The sequence below is a fragment of the Daucus carota genome, chromosome 2 (assembly GCF_001625215.2).
Source record: "Daucus carota subsp. sativus chromosome 2, DH1 v3.0, whole genome shotgun sequence".
In the NCBI taxonomy this organism is placed as follows: Eukaryota; Viridiplantae; Streptophyta; class Magnoliopsida; order Apiales; family Apiaceae; genus Daucus; species Daucus carota.
In genome coordinates, this window is record NC_030382.2 from 23,348,836 (window position 1) to 23,366,519 (window position 17,684).

Sequence of the window (17,684 nt, forward strand, 5' to 3'; positions counted from 1 at the left end):
ATATTTATTTAGTGCTATTATTTAATCACAAGCTATGTTGATTGTAGCAAACGCGGCTTGGCCGCAGGCCCGGCCCATAAGGACGGCATTGTCAAGGGCGGGAAGAGTAGTTAGTTTTGTTAGTTAGTTAGAGGAAAAGTCGAGCAAGTGACTTAGTGTAAATTGAGAGAGCTTGTGACTAGTAGAGGCATCTGTGATGATCATTTCTATCTGTTTTCTTTTGTAAACAGTTCTGTTTCTTCCTCTATACTTCTTGCGCTACAATTTTGTTAATTCAATATAGCTTTATCGTTACAAGTGGTATCAGAGCCATTCGGTTCTCTATAGCATAATGACGTCTCATACTCGTTCTCGAGTGTCTGAAGAGCAGTGGAAAGATATGGAGGCTCGTCTCGGCGAGATTAATACTTCGTGTCACCGTCTAATTGAGTCCAGTAATGCTTCGTTGGAGAACAATATCATAGAAAAGATTGATCAGTTGGTTTCTTTGGTTACGAAGTGTGATTCGAAGATCGAATCATATAATGCTACGATTGATGATCGAATTAAGCACCAGATGATGGGTCTTTTGAGGGGCCAAGGATTTGAGCGAATGGTGTCTCGTGATGGGGAATTTTTTTATAGAAAAGACTCCATTGTTGCCAACACCACCAAGGGTTAACAATTGCAAGGAAATTGAGCATTTGGGATCATCACAGAAAGGCCCACGAGACAGAGCAAATAGAGGAGTGTTACAGCAACCAAGAATTGAACTGTGTTCATTTCAAGGGGAGGATCCAAGGGTTTGGCTGAGGAAATGCAATAAGTTTTTTGTTGTAAATCAGGTTAGTGATTCTCACAAATTAGACTATATGGAGATGTTTCTTGATGGTAAGGCTGATATTTGGTTCCAGAGTTTTAAGTTGGTTAAAGAAAAGATTTCTTGGGATGATTTTTGTGAATCCTTGACTAAGAGGTTTGGGAAGAAAGGAGGATTTGATGAGCATGATGAGTTTAATAAATTGGTGCAGGGAGGACCTGTATTGGAGTATGTAGAAAAGTTTGAGGAGCTGAAGTCAGTGTTACTTTGTAGAAATCCACAGCTAGATGAGAAGTACTTTATTTCCAGTTTTATTTCTAGACTAAAGTCAGAACTTAAACCAATGGTTAGATTGATGAAACCAGCCAATTTACTGGATTCAATAGAAGTGGCTCAGTTACAAGAACAGACTGTTGAACTCATGGTGAAAATGCATGAAATTAAGAAGATGAGCAGCACCATAAATGTGAAATGGGGCACAACAGGCAAAAAAGGGGATGTAAAAATAGTAGAAGAGAAAAAGGAGGGGAATATTAAGGAGAATTTTAAGAAAATATCTCTAGAGGAATTTCAGTATAGAAGGAATAACCACTTATGCTATATGCGTGGAGACAAGTTTAGTCAAGGCCATCAGTGCAAAAATCAGCAATATACTTTCATGTTAATAGAAGATGGGGAGAAGGATGTGTTAGAAGAAATGATAGAAGAGGTGGAAGGGACTATAACAGAAGTTTCTTTAAATGCTTTGTCTGAAAAAATGAATAGGAAAACTATCACCTTGGAGGGAAGTATTCAGAAAAGCAAAGTGCAGATGTTAGTGGACACTGGCAGTTCTCTTAGTTGCATTGACAACAAAGTAGTAAAGAATATTGGTCTGCAGAAACAAAATTGTGATGCAATTACTGTTAAGTTGGCAGATGGCAGAACAGTGGTGAGTTCTTTCTATGTGCCTAAAGTCAAATGGACAATTCAACAATATGAGTTTGAGTTTGATTTGAGAATTATAGATATATCAGGATGGGATATGATCATAGGTGTTGACTGGTTAGAACAATTTAGTCCTATCATGTTTGATTTCAAGAAGCTTTATTTGAAGCTGAATGCAGACTCTAATAATGAGAATCAGATGATGTTGAATGGAAGAGTGGAGGCAGCTACTATACAATTAGTAAGGGGGAAAGAATTACAGTTAATGAATAAGAAGTTGGCTCAACAAGCATTAAAGGAGAAGGTATGTGTTGCTGCAGAAAGCTTAGAGAAATTTCCTGGACAGAAACCTGATATATTACAGAGGTTTTCTAAAGTTTTTGAAGTCCCAGTAGGTCTGCCACCCAACAGGAAGGTGGATCATGAAATTCCCTTACAGCAAGGATCTCAGCTTTTCAAGATGAAACCATACAAGTATCCTCATTCCCAGAAAATAGAAATTGAGACACAAGTGCAGCAGATGCTAGACAGTGGTACTATTAAGCCTAGTAATAGTCCTTTTGCCTCTCCAGTTATTTCGATTAGAAAAAAAAGATGATTCATGGAGGTTTTGTGTAGATTACAGACACTTAAATAAACTCACTATTAAGGACAAATTTCCTATTCCTAACATTGATGAGTTACTAGATGAGTTACATGGAGCACATGTGTTCTCAAAATTGGATTTTAGGTCTGGCTACCATCAAATCTTGGTAAAACCCTCAGATACTTATAAGATTACATTTCAGACTCATCATGGCCATTTTGAGTTTGTAGTCATGCCATTTGGGCTGACAAATGCTCCTGCAACTTTTCAAGGGCTTATGAATCAGGTTTTTAAGCAGTTCTTGAGGAAGTTTGTGTTGATTTTTTTTATGACATATTAATTTACAGCTCTGATTTGGAATCACATGAAAGGCATTTAGAGGCTGTTTTGGAGTTATTACAAGCTAATCAGTTGTATGCAAAAATGTCCAATTGTAGTTTTGTAGTGGAGTCTGTAGAATATTTGGGACACATGATATCTGGTAAAGGGGTCAGCATGGACCCTGCTAAGGTGGAAAGTATCATAAAGTGGCCTGTACCTGATTCTATCAAAACATTAAGAGGTTTTCTTGGCTTATCTGGCTATTATAGGAGATTCATTAGAGGCTATGGAATCATGAAAAAACCTTTAACAGACTTGTTAAAAAAGGATGGTTTTCAGTGGGGACCAGAGGCAACTAAAGCTTTCCAGTTATTGAAAAAAGCTTTATCTAAAGCTCCTGTTTTAGAAATGCCAAATTTTGACTTACCTTTTGTTGTGGAGACTGATGCTTGTGCTACAGGAATGGGGGCTGTACTTATGCAACAAGGTAAACCTATTTTTTTTCTCAGTAAAGCATTTAATAAGAAGAATATGGGGTGTTCTGTGTATGAGAAGGAATTACTGGCATTGGTTTTAGCTGTTACTAAATGGAGACATTACCTAGTAGGGCATCATTTTATTATTAAAACTGATCACCAGTCATTAAAGTTTTTGCTGGAACATCCCCGGCATACATCATTACAGTACACGTGGTTGTCAAAAATGTTGGGTGATTATGAAATACAGTATAAGAAAGGGTGTGAAAACATAGCAGCAGATGCTCTTTCAAGGGTTGTGGAGCAACCTGCAACAGCTTGTGTAGCTGCTATTTCTGAATTACAACATGTATGGTTGCAGCAGGTAGTGAGTAGCTATGAAGGAGATGAGGAGTGTCAGAATCTTATTTCTAAACTGGTATTGGATCCTGTAGAGAACATAGAATAACAGTTTGTTCAAGGTATTATCAAGAAGAAGGGAAAAATTTACTTGAGGAAAGGTTGTGATATAAGAACCAAAGTGATTGAATCATTGCACAACTCAACATTGGGAGGTCATTCTGGGCAGAATGCTTGTTTGCAAAGGATTCAGATTGCATTTTATTGGCCAAAAATGAAGCAAGATGTAATTGATTGGATACAAAAGTGTGAAATTTGTCAGAGGTACAAAAGTGAGCATGTCTTATCCCCAGGATTGTTGCAACCTCTGCAAATTCCAAACAGTCCATGGAAGCATATTTCAATGGATTTTATAGAGAAATTGCCTTTATCAGATGACTCAGACACAGTGTTGGTGGTAATTGATAGAATGCCAAAGTATGGACATTTTATTCACTTAGTCATCCCTTCACTGCTGAAAAAGTGGCGAATGTGTTTTTGGACAATATTTTCAAACTGCATGGACTTCCAGACACAATAGTCTGTGACAGGGATCGAATATTCACAAGTATATTTTGGAAGTCATTGTTTGAGAAATTGGGAGTGACTTTAAATTTCACATCTGCATACCATCCGCAGAGTGATGGACAAACTGAGCGCCTGAATCAGTGTCTGGAAGCCTATTTGAGATGCTTTTCTGGAGATAGGCCTAGCACTTGGAAAAATTGGTTAAGTGTGGCTGAATATTGGTACAATACATCATTCCATGCAAGTCTGGGAACTACACCTTTTGAAGCTTTGTATGGTATTAAGCCAGTTCCAATCAGCTAGGGAACTATGCAGGATATGGTAATGCCAGCTGCATAAGATTTGTTGATACAAAGAGAAGGAATTTCAAGACAGCTACAGGATAGCCTCACAAAAGCTCAACAGAGGATGAAATTTTATGCTGATAAAAAGAGAACAGAACATGTGTTTCAACAAGGAGATTGAGTGTTTATGAAACTCCAGCCTTACAGGAAGAAGTCAGTGGTGGGAAGGGTGTCATTTAAGCTGTTAGCAAAATTCTATGGACCCTTTCAAGTGGATGAGAGAATAGGGGAAATAGCATATAAACTAAGGTTGCCAGCACATTCAAGGGTACATCCTGTGTTCCATGTATCTTTACCCAAGAAATTTGTAGGAGATACACCAATCACAATGGGTGAGCTACCAGATTACGATCAAGAGGAAGTGATTATATTGTATCCTGAGGTCGTAATACAGAGAAGACAAATAGAGAGGGGAGGGAAGAACATCAATCAGTGGTTGATCAAGTGGAAAGACTTGGATATTTCAGAAGCTTCATGGGAGGATTGCAGCTTTATTACACAACAATTTCCACAATTTAAAGCTTGAGGACAAGCTTGTTCACAAGGGGAAGCGATTGTCAAGGGCGAGAAGAGTAGTTAGTTCTGTTAGTTAGTTAGAGGAAGAGTCGAGCAAGTGACTTAGTATAAAATGAGAGAGCTTGTGACTAGTAGAGGCATCTGTGATGATCATTTCTATCTGTTTTCTTTTGTAAACAGTTCTGTTTCTTCCTCTATTCTTCTTGTGCTACAATTCAGTTAATTAAATATAGCTTTATCGTTACAGGCATCCAGGTCGACCGCCTAGGGTCCAAAAAATTTAGAGGGATCCAAAATTTATATAATTAATATATTGTTAGAAGAAAAATAACTTGAACTTTAAACTGTTTTAACTTCCGTGTCTGTTTTGTCCCTATCCTACCTAAACCAATAATAGAAATGCTACACATACACTCACAGATAAATATCATCAATCATGTGTTCAATCTTCTGTTTCTATACATCCAATACATACAGTAATCACATACGCATAACAAAGAACGTTAATTAAATATATATACCCACACCAATATAAAATATATTCTCAATATATTCCTAATTCGTAAAAAAACTAGGGCCCATTTTTTCTTCTTTTTTTTCTTGGACCCTTAAAAGGTAAGGAACGACCCCGCTTTGCCGATATCATTATCTGCGATTTATAACTGCGATAATGCAATAGCAAATTGTGGTTTTTGATTTATGTCACCAATTTCGTAGGTGAGATATATGTATCATGTCATGCTTAATGTGTATTTAGCAAAGACATTTAAGCATACACACACTAAACAGATGGTATTCTTACAAATTGTTTATTAAAAAAACCATGAAGTTAGTTAGCTTGACATGATCTTGTTTGTAGCCTAAATTGGCGTTATTCGTTGCAATCCATCCATGCTCCTGATAGAAAACGTCTTGAGATCGTCACTGACAATCAGATGATTTTGGTTTATAATATTTTGGCTTTCATAACAAATATGTGCAGGAATAAAAAAAATGATGATGAAATGGTCACATCTAGCCTTGAAAATTATCTAAATTATTCGATCAAATAGGATAAAGTGAGATAACTAGTGAGTCTTGACTAGTAGAAGATGCACTCTTTAAGACAAGAGCCTGCTAGCTTCCAAAGAAGCATCACTTCAGTAAAGATTCCTTCAACTAGATGCTCAAAGTTATGGACTGACTCAAGGTTATGGACCGGCTTAAGAATCACTGCTACAATCAAAAAGAGCTACCAGAGAAGTGAGGATACATCTGAAATTTTATGATCTATCTCTTATGAAAGATCAACAAATGATGCAATTGGCCAGTAAGTCTATCACACTTTTTTAAAACTTGCATCGAATTTGCTAACTGCAAGCAAAATTGTAGAAGTTCATGGAAACACAATGGCCTTTGCCTCTAATGCTGCTCGAGATCAAAATGATATTAAGCAAACAATGTCAACCTATTCGTTCAGATCTACCATAGGGAACAAAATTATATAGGAAGACAGAGCAGGACACATACAAAAAAATAATCTAAACCAGCAAAATGTCCAATTGGGCAGAATAATCTGCTTTCATATAAAAAGTCCTGATCAATGAATTATACATCATTAGAAAGCTCTCGAAATCTAGTTTCCTATGCAAAAAACGGTTCGTGAAAAGGACGACTCTACATAAAGTTATGACTATTTTACTGAAGATGTGTCTAGTTGCCAAGATTGCAGGATGCTTTGAATGTGCAAATTCCCCTGTACTAACAGAATCAAGAACTTCAATGTCATGCTATCAACCAAGTAATCAAGGACCACATGCGACTTTTTCTGAGCTCTGCAAGCAACACAACTGAGGCTGACAACTCGTAGAGTTTTCACCCAATTCAATGTAGCTCAGTAACTCAATATCAACTCATGTAGGGTAAAAATCTGAGCGTATAATGTCGCACGAGGAGGGAAGGTATGACAAATATTTTATTAAAAACTATATACAATTGTTTCCAGACCTCTGTGAGCGTTTAACTGATACGCAGTACTTCCCTCCTACTTGTGAGCATGTAGAAAATAGCATAGTTACTTAGTTGCTTTTGTCTTGTCTTTGTACATTTGTAGCAAGTGTCTGTTAGCCTTCTTTGTTTGTTTGCAGAGCTGCTATTTGACTCTGCATTTTTTTGTCTTTAGGCAGTTGGTTTGTTTTGTTTCTATTAGTTGACAAGTTCAGAGGGTAGGATAGTATAACTTGATATATATGTAGGTTAGCTTGCATAGTTTTCAGATTCAGAGAGAAAAGAGATTAATACAAAGCTTAGTTTTCTCAGATTTTATCTTGTTTAAATTTCTTCATGGTATAAGAGCCAGGTTACAAGACTTGAGTATATCTCAAATTTCTTGAATAATTGATTGAAGTAACAAGATGGCTACGGAAGATAAAGAAGTAAGAAATGAGAATGGATATTCAAATCCACTCTTTTTGGCAAACTCAGATAATGCAAAAATACCGTTGGGGAATGTTATCTTCAATGGTGATAACTTTCTCAACTGGAGCAGGAGCATAAAGCTTGCTTTAGGATCCAAGAACAAGCTGGGTTTCTTGGATGGTAAAGTGAAGAAACCACAGGCAGATGATGTAAAATATCCACTCTGGATAAAGAATGACTACATGATAAGAGGTTGGCTCTTCAGATCTATGAATGAGAAGATTGCTAATAGTTTCACCTATATAGACTCTGTTGAGAGGCTATGGAATGAGCTAGAGGAAAGGTACACAGAGACAAATGCTCCACTCTTGTATTCTTTGAAGAAACAAGCTAAAAATTTAGAGCAGGAAAACATGACTGTTTCCGAGTATTATTTCAAGCTAAAGCGGATCTGGGATGAAATACAAGATGTGGAGGGACTTCCAAAATGCACATGTGAGGCAATGAAGAAATGCACATGTGAGCTTTTGAAAAAGTTCATTGAAATACAAGAAAGGAACGAAGTTATAGACTTTGTAATAGGACTAAATAAGAAAAATGAAAATATAGCTGGGAACATTATGGCAATGGAGCCATTGCCAACTCTAAATAGAGCTTTTCACCTTGTGCAACAAGCTGAGAAGCAAAAACAAGTAGCTGAAAATCAATGTGTTGGAGAAGCTAGCGCTTTTGCTATTGGAAGAATGAGTCAAGGGAGGCATTTCTTGAACTCACAGAAAAGAGAGACAAAAGAAATGAAAATGAAGAAATGGTGTGACCACTGTAAGAAAAAGGGGCACACCGTTGATGAATGTTTAAAGCTCATAGGGTACCCGGAATGGTTTGGAAACCCTGGAAAAGAAAAAACAAATGGAGGAAACATAAAATATGCAGCTAATGTAAGAAGAGAAGAGCCTGAGTATGAACAAGATGATCCTTTGGAGATGGGATGTGGAAGTGATAGCGGAAAAGAGATGAAACCAGATGGCAAATTAGTCTCAGCAGTAGTGCAGAAAATGATGAAGCTGTTCAATACACAACAAGCATCAGGAGGAAATAACAACAAAATGGCTAATTTTGCAGGTATAATCTTGGTCTCTAATGTAGTCAGTATAGTCAAACCTTATGATAAAAATACATGGATCATAGATTCAGGGGCATCTAATCACATGTGTGGAAATAAGAATATCTTTCATAATTTAAGAAGTTTGGATTTACCTGTAAGAGTAGGATTACCGGATGGAAGTGTTAAGATTGTTGATAAGATGGGTGATATTAAATTATCTAGAAGATTGACACTTTACGATGTGCTCTATATTGATGAATTCAATCATAATTTACTTTCAGTTAGTAAATTAATCAAGACGAGTAAAATTAATGTGATGTTTGATACAAAAATTTGTATCTTACAGGACCCTTCCACTAAGGAGATAGTTGGGAGAGGAAAGGAGGAAAATGGGCTTTATAGACTAGAAGTTGCAAAAGATGAAGAGAATCAAGTTGGAGCAATGAGATTTTGGAGACAAAGTAATAATGTAGTTATGTGCAATGAAGCTGTAAAACTCAGTATTTTACATGCTAAATTAGGACATAGCTCGGTCTCCAAAATGAGGCACATTGAGTTTTGTAATTCAGATGGTTTAAGGAATTTCTTCTGTGATGCGTGTTGTGTAGGAAAGCATCATAAACTGCCGTTTAAGCCTAGTAATGCTATTGCTAAAAATATATTTGATCTTGTTCATGTGGATTTATGGGGGCCAAATATAACAACCGCGAAATTCACAAGTATGTAAATGCATAATTATTAATTTATTACTACGCCAAAAGAATAATTAATTTTAGATTTACTAAAGTGGTAACGCGGAGATATATAATTTTATAGTTGTGTGAACCCTTGAATCGAGAAATATTAATATCGTAGCTACACTTGGTATGAGCCAGCTTTTTACATTTATGTATGTTAACCCGAGAGTTACGGTTATATGAAAAATATAATAGATGCGATTATTTATTTGTCCACCAGTTCGGGAATAAATATTCCGTCTTAGCCAAGATAATTATTTATCTTTATTATTTTATAAACTTGGGGTTGGTCAGAAAATATTATCATTGATTTATTTAATTATTTTGTACATTATATAATTATTTAGATTATGTAATAATTTTTATTTAATCAGAACCGAAACAAGAATAATCGAGTCGAGCGAGAATTTAAGTATTTTTCTTGTAACCGAACTTGGACCACAAGCATTTGTACTTGGAGCCCAAGTTAGAAAACTTGGAGCCCAAGTTTACTTGGTGGCCAAGTAATTTCTTTATTAAATAAATAATTAATTAAGCTACCATTATTATCTCTTAATTGCAATTAGTGAATGAGTATAAAAGGGTAAGCAAATGAACTAAACATTTTCTTTCACAAAAACAAGTAAAAGTGAAGGATCAGCCTGAAGAGAATTTGTGGCGAAGAAGATGGGAGAAAAGAGGAGATTTAGAAGAGGAAAAATTATTTTGTTAAAAGCTTAAAAAGATAAAATTCATTACTAGTGCTATTCATCAATTTGAGTAGTTGTAGAAACTAACATTTATTTCAGGGATTATTCGGGTACTTTTATATGCATGATGGCCCCATTTGATTAATAAGGGAATAAAGTTCTAATTTGGGATATAATTACGGGTATTGAAAGTTTTAGGTATTAATTGAGATTTTCCCCCAAATTAGTTATGATCAAGGTTTTGAGGTTAGGAAGTTTAAATTGATTAATTGATTAATTGAGAATTTTTTGCAATGAATGATTGGTTTTTGTTGAATCTTGGGGAGTTTAATTAGAGGTTAGTGTTAAGTTGGGAAGATGGGGCGATTTAAGTAATTTAGTTTTTGGGTTGTTTAATAAATAAAAACATAAATTTGGATTTATAAAAGTGAAAGTAGGAATATAATTAATGGGAGACTACTAAAATATTGAGGGAGATAAATAATAGAAAGAGAAAATCGGATTTTAGACATTAATAAAATAAATAAGGAAATGAGTTTAATATTGAAAGGTGTTAGATTGTTTAAAGGTGAAGGGGATTTTATACTAATCGGATAAATTTTGGGGGATTAAAAATGTAAGTTTAGCTAATGATAATAAGCGTATTGGGTGAGATATTCAAGTAAAATTTAAAATTTGGAGATAATTAGTAGCTTAAGTTATTTAATAAACTGATGAATAATTTATAGGAGAACAAAACAAGAACGTGGGATCTTGGTCAAGTAGGATTAATAATCATTTGAATGATTAATGAGAATAGTTTGTAATATATACAAGATTGTCTGAAAATACAAAGAAGGATATATCGAATAGTTAAAACAAATATTAGTGAGGTAATGCCTCATTATTAATGGAAATAATGGTAATCATCAATTTGGGATTAGGTATCGGGATTAATTCAGATTATTAGTAAGATTAGAAAAGTTGGCACGAGATTAATAATTGAAGAAGAATACGTGTGTCAATTGGAAAGATTAGGTATAATAGTATAATACTATAAAATAATATGAATAACCAAATACTAAATAATGTTTTAAAATTATAATTTAGTGAAGATATAATATATAGACTTGTAGTAGAATATTTGGAAATCATTATTTCCTTTATAAAGAGATTACTAAGTTATTATTCTGTGTGATTTAGAATATAAAATATCTGAAAAAGGCGGAGCCGATTGTATATTAAATTCAGAAATATTCTCAGCTAAGGAAGACAGGAAAGTTCACTATCTCTCTCTTGACGTGAAGTTTTTCATGCTTTTATGATAATTGTGTGAAAACTGTTGATTGTGAAGATATTACATTTCGTACCATTGTGAATCGAGAAGATATCTACGTTTCATTTGAAGACTCTAAAAATATTGTTCATATATTACCTCTTATAATTCGAGCACTCCCCTTGTTCGGGAATGAGCCTATCCTAATAATCATAATATTTTGAATATTCGAAAATTGACGTGAATAAATTGCAGCGATGATCTCACCACAATTAACTTACTCCCTGTTTGGAGATCATCTTATTCTTGGAATTTAATTCTATTAATTATCCTTCACTTCTACCTTTAGGTAATCTTTGTCGAAAGGGTGCATCGCACTTCTTTGGTAGAGACGAGTAGTATTGATTAGGAAGTGTTTGTTCAGGAGAATTTCCTTGTATTCGGAGGAATCTATTCAAGCTGGTCAACACGAATTTATTAAATTCGTGGTAGAGTTGAGAATTATTTTACTATCTGATGAGGCAGATAGTTTAGGGTTACAAATGTTAACCCTTATGCTAGCAAATGAGAGTGGTAGGTGTGTCTTGTGCGGTTACGATCAGGCTGCAAAGATCACACAGGAGAATGGTATTCACGAAATGGTGCTGATCGAGTCATGTAGTGTTACCGAGAGGTGGAAGACCAGCGTTTTCTTTACTTGAACTTGTGTTGTCATTTGATGGTGGCTGCTTTGTTGCTTTGACTTGAATTGTTTTCTATGCCTTATGTGCATATTCTGTTGATTGTTGTTTTGTTCTATGTGGACTTGCTGAGCAATTTAATTGCTCATTCTTGCATCTATTTTATTCCTTTTTGAGCAGTAAATAGTGAGTATGGCACAACTCAAGAGAACCGCCCGGAAATGGGTTTTTGTCAAAGGCAGGGAAAAGGCGCATCACCCAAGCTGAGACTGCTAGACTACGCCGCTTGGTAGTACGAGCTACAGTTATTATAATAGTCTGAAATCAGACTTCCCTTTATGTAATAAAGTTAGACTCAGTAGTAATGTTGTAAGACGATCGACCCTGGACTAGTGAGGCAAGAGTTGGTTGTATAATATTAATATGTAATGCAAGTGTTGTTTTGAGCCAGATGTTTAGTGACGGACCAGATCTGCGGGATGCGGATCTGGAGGCGTTACAGGTTTGGTATCAGAGCTGTAGTTATATCCTTAGAATTTGAGAAACCCTAGGAATATAACGAGCGAGAATGACACGAAGTATAAGATAGGTACCCTGGATGAACCTATCCCCATATGTGAGTGAACATATGTGCCAAATAAACTTTTAGCGAAGGGTTAATAGACCCTACAGATATAAACATTTATAGTTACGAACAATCATAGTAGTAACTATTAGTATTGATATCTGTTGTAGATGTCAGGTGACGAGGTTATTCAGATCTGTCGATGAAGTTTGAGATAATAGATAGCGAGTATGAGATTCTTTTATACGATATTTTCAGTCACCGACACCTGAGACTATTAACTTAGTATTTGAGGAGATCGAGGATAGAGTATCTTCTTAATTAACTGAGAGTGATAAGATATATATCCTTCCGTCTTTACCTGAGTTGAATTTTGTTCCTACTTTGATCACTTATTTTTCAGTTACCACTTCTAGTCCACCTGTTTCTGAGAGTGGACTCCCTTTCATTTCAGACTTTCTTCGACATTTTGAGCCTACATCTCTTCCATATACCCCTGTTACCACACATACTTCTGATCATTGTCATTTTGGGACTTCCATGTCGTCTTTGATTGGAAATGCTTCCATAACAGCTTTGAGTAATCACACCCCTGTTTACACCATATCTGAACCTTGAGTTGAGTTACACCCCTTGTTACTACCATGTTAGAGACTTGTGTACCATTTACTTTCATATCCACTGTTTTAGTTTCTGCACCTCAGACCACTCTTTAGTGGATCTTTCTCTGCACCAGTTTCTGTACCATCAGGTGGTGACTATGTGCCACTTTCTTTGGTCCATCAGTACCAACTGTTGAGAGAGTCTGCTTATGACTCTAGATTTGAGATTCCAGGATCTTACGATCTTATGTTTGTTTTGCAGGTTTAGGATTTCTGACCCGACTGTTTAGTATGGAGATTGTGTATAAGATTTCTATTTTTGTACTTGAGGGACTTCGTACTGATATCTTTGAGATACCCTCCACCAGATCATGATATGTAAATTTTAAACTTGTTACAATACTAATAAATTGAGCATTTTCTGAGTTCCAACGTAGGATCTCAGAGATATCTGGTTGATATATTTGTTGTTTTATGCATAATTTGACTTTTAGGAAATAACGCACATAGTCTGTGTGTATCTCAATTATTGTATATTATGTATCTGGAAGATATGTAGACATTTTTGTATAGTATAGGAATAGAGAACCGTGCACTTCCTTTAATAGATGCAGATGCTATAGTTTCGATCAGGAAATCATTCTGGTAATAGAGATGTGTATAGACGATCTTTTGTATAGTGATGTCCAGATTAGACTTGATGTGGTAGGATGAAGACCAGATCAGATGTACTTTCTATATCGTGGCTCATAAAAACTTTGGATATTATGACCATTTTGGGAGGGATGATAAATCTTTATGTCATATTATTGTTTCTTTCTTTGTCTATACCTTCCATATGCTTCTTGCAATTGTCAACTACTTTTGACCTGTTTCATTTCTGTCAACAATCTTGCATTTGCAACATCAATGGTCCCATGTGAAATTATATATATATATATATATATATATATATATATATATATATATATATGTATGTATGTATGTATGTGTTCAACCTTTAAAATTTTTGGAGGTTTTCAAAAAGAGAAATGTTCAAGTTGCTAAAGTTTTAGAGTTTTCAAAAGAAAAGGTGCAGCTTTTAAAGTTTCTAAAAGTTTTCCAAAAATATGCAGCTTTGGTTCAACTTGTCTTTTCAACCAAAATATGCAACCTGTTTTCAAAGTTTTGTACTGAGTATTTTACAAAATTGCACCTTGTTATACCTTTGGATAAACCTTGCATTTTGTATAATGAGACCTATTAACCTGTTTTGTCTACTCTTATAGATTAAGATGGATTCGAACCTGAATGACAACCCTGTTGATGAATCAATACTATATGCTTCACCCGAATTTCAATCCACACCCAATCCTATTCAATTACTTGACAACATACCCAAAATTTTCAAAACAATCCTGAAAGAAGTTCTTTTTCGAGTCAACTTACCAAACCTACATTTTTATTAAAATCTTGCATTTCAACCCCAGTGTTTAATGGGACTGTAGATCCCGTTGAGGCCAAGATATGGCTAAGAGAATAAAGAAGACTTTTGAAATAGTTGGTGTAGAAGAGGATGAGTAAACTATCTTTGCCGCTTATATGCTTAAAGGAGATATTAATTGTTGTTGGGAAGCTAAGCAGGTTCCATAAGAGTCTAGTGTGATATCATGATCTAGGTTTACAAAAGTTATTTCTAAAGAAATATTTTCCTAAACACCAAGAGAATCAAATAGATCTCAAATTTCTAGAGCTCAAGCAAGAGAATATGCTAGTAGTGGAGACGAAGCTAAGTTTATCGAACTTTCAAGAATTGATCCGCATCAAGTAAATATAGACGAAAAGAAAGCTAGACGTTTTTTTAGCAGGGCTTAAAGCCCTGGATTCAGAATAAGGTTGCACAAAGCTTGTATCATTGAGTCAAGTAGTGAGTTGTTTAACAAAGAGAAAGTCGATCGGAAGTGGAAACCCCTGCAAAATAATCAAAATGCAGGAAAGAAATTTTGGAATCATAGGGTGAAGAAGCCTTTTGTGAAGAAAGAGATGCCGAGAGTAGAGAATATAGGTAATATAGATAGAAACTAAAGGTTTAGATCTTCGCAGACCGCGAACGTGTTATAAGGGAGACCCCCGTTGCTTAAGTATGAGATCTGTGGAATACGCTATTTATGAATATTTTTACGTTTCACACTCGGCTCAAGTTGACATCAAATATCATTTTGAAAACTGTGAAGTTTATTTTGTATCTTGAGTCCTTCATTTGTCTAGAAGTGACTGCTCCTGATAATCAATATTTCTTCGATGTTACAAATTCTTTTGTGATTCATGATTTAATATTCGAGAATTGGAATAAATATATACCACAATGATGATCTCAATCTAATAATTCTAAGAGATCGTCCCATATTTGATCATATTTTCGATTATATTCACTAAAAATCCTTGATTTGTGATTAAAGGATGCATTGCTCGCATTCCTTGGAAGAAGTGTGTTGAGAAATAATTATCGTAGATCAAGGTTGTCCAAATTGTGAAATAACGATTCAAAAGCAAATATTTGAGATAAATCTTCCTTGATATTTCTTCAATCTGATTGGGATGAACAACCCTGATTATAAGGGACACAAGGTATACCTATCTGTGTGATAGGAGTTGGATAGGACGCCATAACTTGTGTGTGTTGTAATTACAAGAAGGTTAACAACCTTTAGTAGTGTCTTAATTTGGACATGCAACACTTAGTTCATTTGATCGTATTGGGCTCTCAATAATCCTTTTATTTCAAATGAAAGCTACTTTGAAAACTCATTGATCAGTGATTAGCATTGTGAAACACTTCTATATGTTCAAGAAAGTTTTAAAAAAATTCTGATTTCCTTAAAATTCTTCTCGAAATGCTCAGATTTCAAATTGTTTGATTTTGTTCTTTTCAAAAACCCAGTTTTTCCTAAAGTGTTTTAAGAAGGTGTTGTATGGTAATGTCAAATCCTGACCCCCCGGATTTGAGGGTTGTTACATCGATTATCGAGATTTAAATAAGATGACCCTTGCCTAAGGTTGATGAATTGTTCTATCTGTTGAAGAAAGCATCTTACTTTTTAAGATAGACTAGGGATCTGAAAAGATTAGGTATATTGCTTTAAAATAATATGAATAAACAAATACTAAATAATGTTTTAATATTATTATTTAGTGAAGATATAATATATAGACTTGTAGTAGAATATTTGGAAATCATTATTTCCTTTATAAAGAAATTACTAACTTATTATTCTGTGTGATTTAGAATATAAAATATCTGAAAAAGGAGGAGCCAATTGTATATTAAATTCAGAAATATTCTCAGCTAAGGACGACAAGCAAGTTCACTATCCCTCTCTTGATGTGAAGTTTTTCATGCCTTTATGATAATTGTGTGAAAACTGTTGATTGTGAATATATTACATTTCATACCATTGTGAATCGAGAAGATAACTACGTTTCATTTGAAGACTCTAAAAATATTGTTCATATATTACCTCTTATAATTCGAGCACTGCCCTTGTTCGGGAATGAGCCTATCCTAATAATCATAATATTTTGAATATTCGAAAATTGACGTGAATAAATTGCAGCGATGATCTCACCACAATTAACTTACTCCCTCTTTGGAGATCATCTTATTCTTGGAATTTAATTCTATTAATTATCCTTCACTTCTACCTTTCGGTAATCTTTGTCGAAAGGGTGCATTGTTCGCACTTCTTTGGTAGAGACGAGTAGTATTGATTGAGAAGTGTTTGTTCAGGAGAATTTCCTTGTATTCGGGGGAATCTATTCAAGCTGGTCAACACGAATTTATTAAATTCGTGGTAGAGTTGAGAATTATTTTACTATCTGATGAGGCAGATAGTTTAGGGTGACAAATGTTAACCCTTATGCTAGCAAATGAGAGTAGTAGGTGTGTCTTGTGCGGTTACGATCAGACTGCAAAAATCACACAGGAGAACGGTATTCATGAAATGGTGTTGATCGAGCCATGTAGTGTTACGGAGAGGTGGAAGACCAGCGTTTTCTGTACTTGAACTTGTGTTGTCATGTGACGGTGGCTGCTTTGTTGCTTTGACTTGAATTGTTTTCTATGCCTTACGTGCATATTCTGTTGATTGTTGTTTTATCTATGTGGACTTGCTGATGAGCAATGTAATTGCTCATACTTGCATCTATTTTATTCTTTTTTGAGCAGTAAATAGTGAGTATGGCACAACTCAAGAGAACCGCCCGGAAATGGGTTTTTGGCAAAGGCAGGGAAAAGGCGCATCACCCAAGCTGAGACTGCTAGACTACGCCGCTTGGTAGTACGAGCTATAGTTATTATAATAGTCTGAAATCAGACTTCCCTTTATGTAATAAAGTTAGACTCGGTAGTAATGTTGTAAGACAATCGACCCTGGACTTGTGGGGCAAGAGTTGGTTTTATAATATTAATATGTAATGCAAGTGTTGTTTTGAGCTAGATGTTTAGTGACGGACCAGATCTGCGAGATGCAGATCTGGGGGCGTTACACCATATAAGATTCCAAGTATTACAAGAGAAAATTATTTTCTTACTATATTAGATGACTATACTAGAGCCACTTGGACTCACATGTTATCTAGTAAGGAACAAGTTAAGGATGTCTTGTTTACATTTCTCAATTATGTGGAGAATCATTTTAAAGTAAAGGCTAAAACTTTAAGAAGTGATAATGGAACAGAAGTGCTACAATCACAATGTAGAAAGATGTTCAATGAAAGGGGTATAATGCATCAAAGAAGTAT

The 17,684-nt window shown here is 35.1% G+C and overlaps 2 protein-coding genes across 2 annotated transcripts; both read left to right on the forward strand.

Moving 5' to 3' along the window:
* The first annotated feature begins 331 nt into the window (after nucleotides 1–331).
* Nucleotides 332–4,318, forward strand: LOC108207202 (uncharacterized). Its single transcript, XM_017377663.1, has 5 exons — nucleotides 332–595; nucleotides 699–2,297; nucleotides 2,377–2,609; nucleotides 2,660–3,527; nucleotides 3,917–4,318. Exons 1-5 carry the CDS (start codon nucleotides 332–334, stop codon nucleotides 4,316–4,318), a joined length of 3,366 nt encoding a protein of 1,121 aa, XP_017233152.1.
* A 2,950-nt stretch (nucleotides 4,319–7,268) lies between these two features.
* Nucleotides 7,269–12,921, forward strand: LOC135150460 (uncharacterized). Its single transcript, XM_064086771.1, has 2 exons — nucleotides 7,269–9,096; nucleotides 12,707–12,921. Exons 1-2 carry the CDS (start codon nucleotides 7,269–7,271, stop codon nucleotides 12,919–12,921), a joined length of 2,043 nt encoding a protein of 680 aa, XP_063942841.1.
* Nucleotides 12,922–17,684: the final 4,763 nt, after the last annotated feature.

Coding starts and splice junctions, on each gene's coding strand:
- LOC108207202 (XM_017377663.1), top strand. CDS start 332: ATGACGTCTCATACTCGTTCTCGAGTGTCTGAAGAGCAGTGGAAAGAT. Junction 2,298..2,376: donor ATAGTCCTTTTGCCTCTCCA/GTTATTTCGATT, acceptor CTCACTATTAAG/GACAAATTTCCTATTCCTAA. Junction 3,528..3,916: donor AGAATCTTATTTCTAAACTG/GTATTGGATCCT, acceptor GGTAATTGATAG/AATGCCAAAGTATGGACATT.
- LOC135150460 (XM_064086771.1), top strand. CDS start 7,269: ATGGCTACGGAAGATAAAGAAGTAAGAAATGAGAATGGATATTCAAAT. Junction 9,097..12,706: donor AACAACCGCGAAATTCACAA/GTATGTAAATGC, acceptor CTTATTTTTCAG/TTACCACTTCTAGTCCACCT.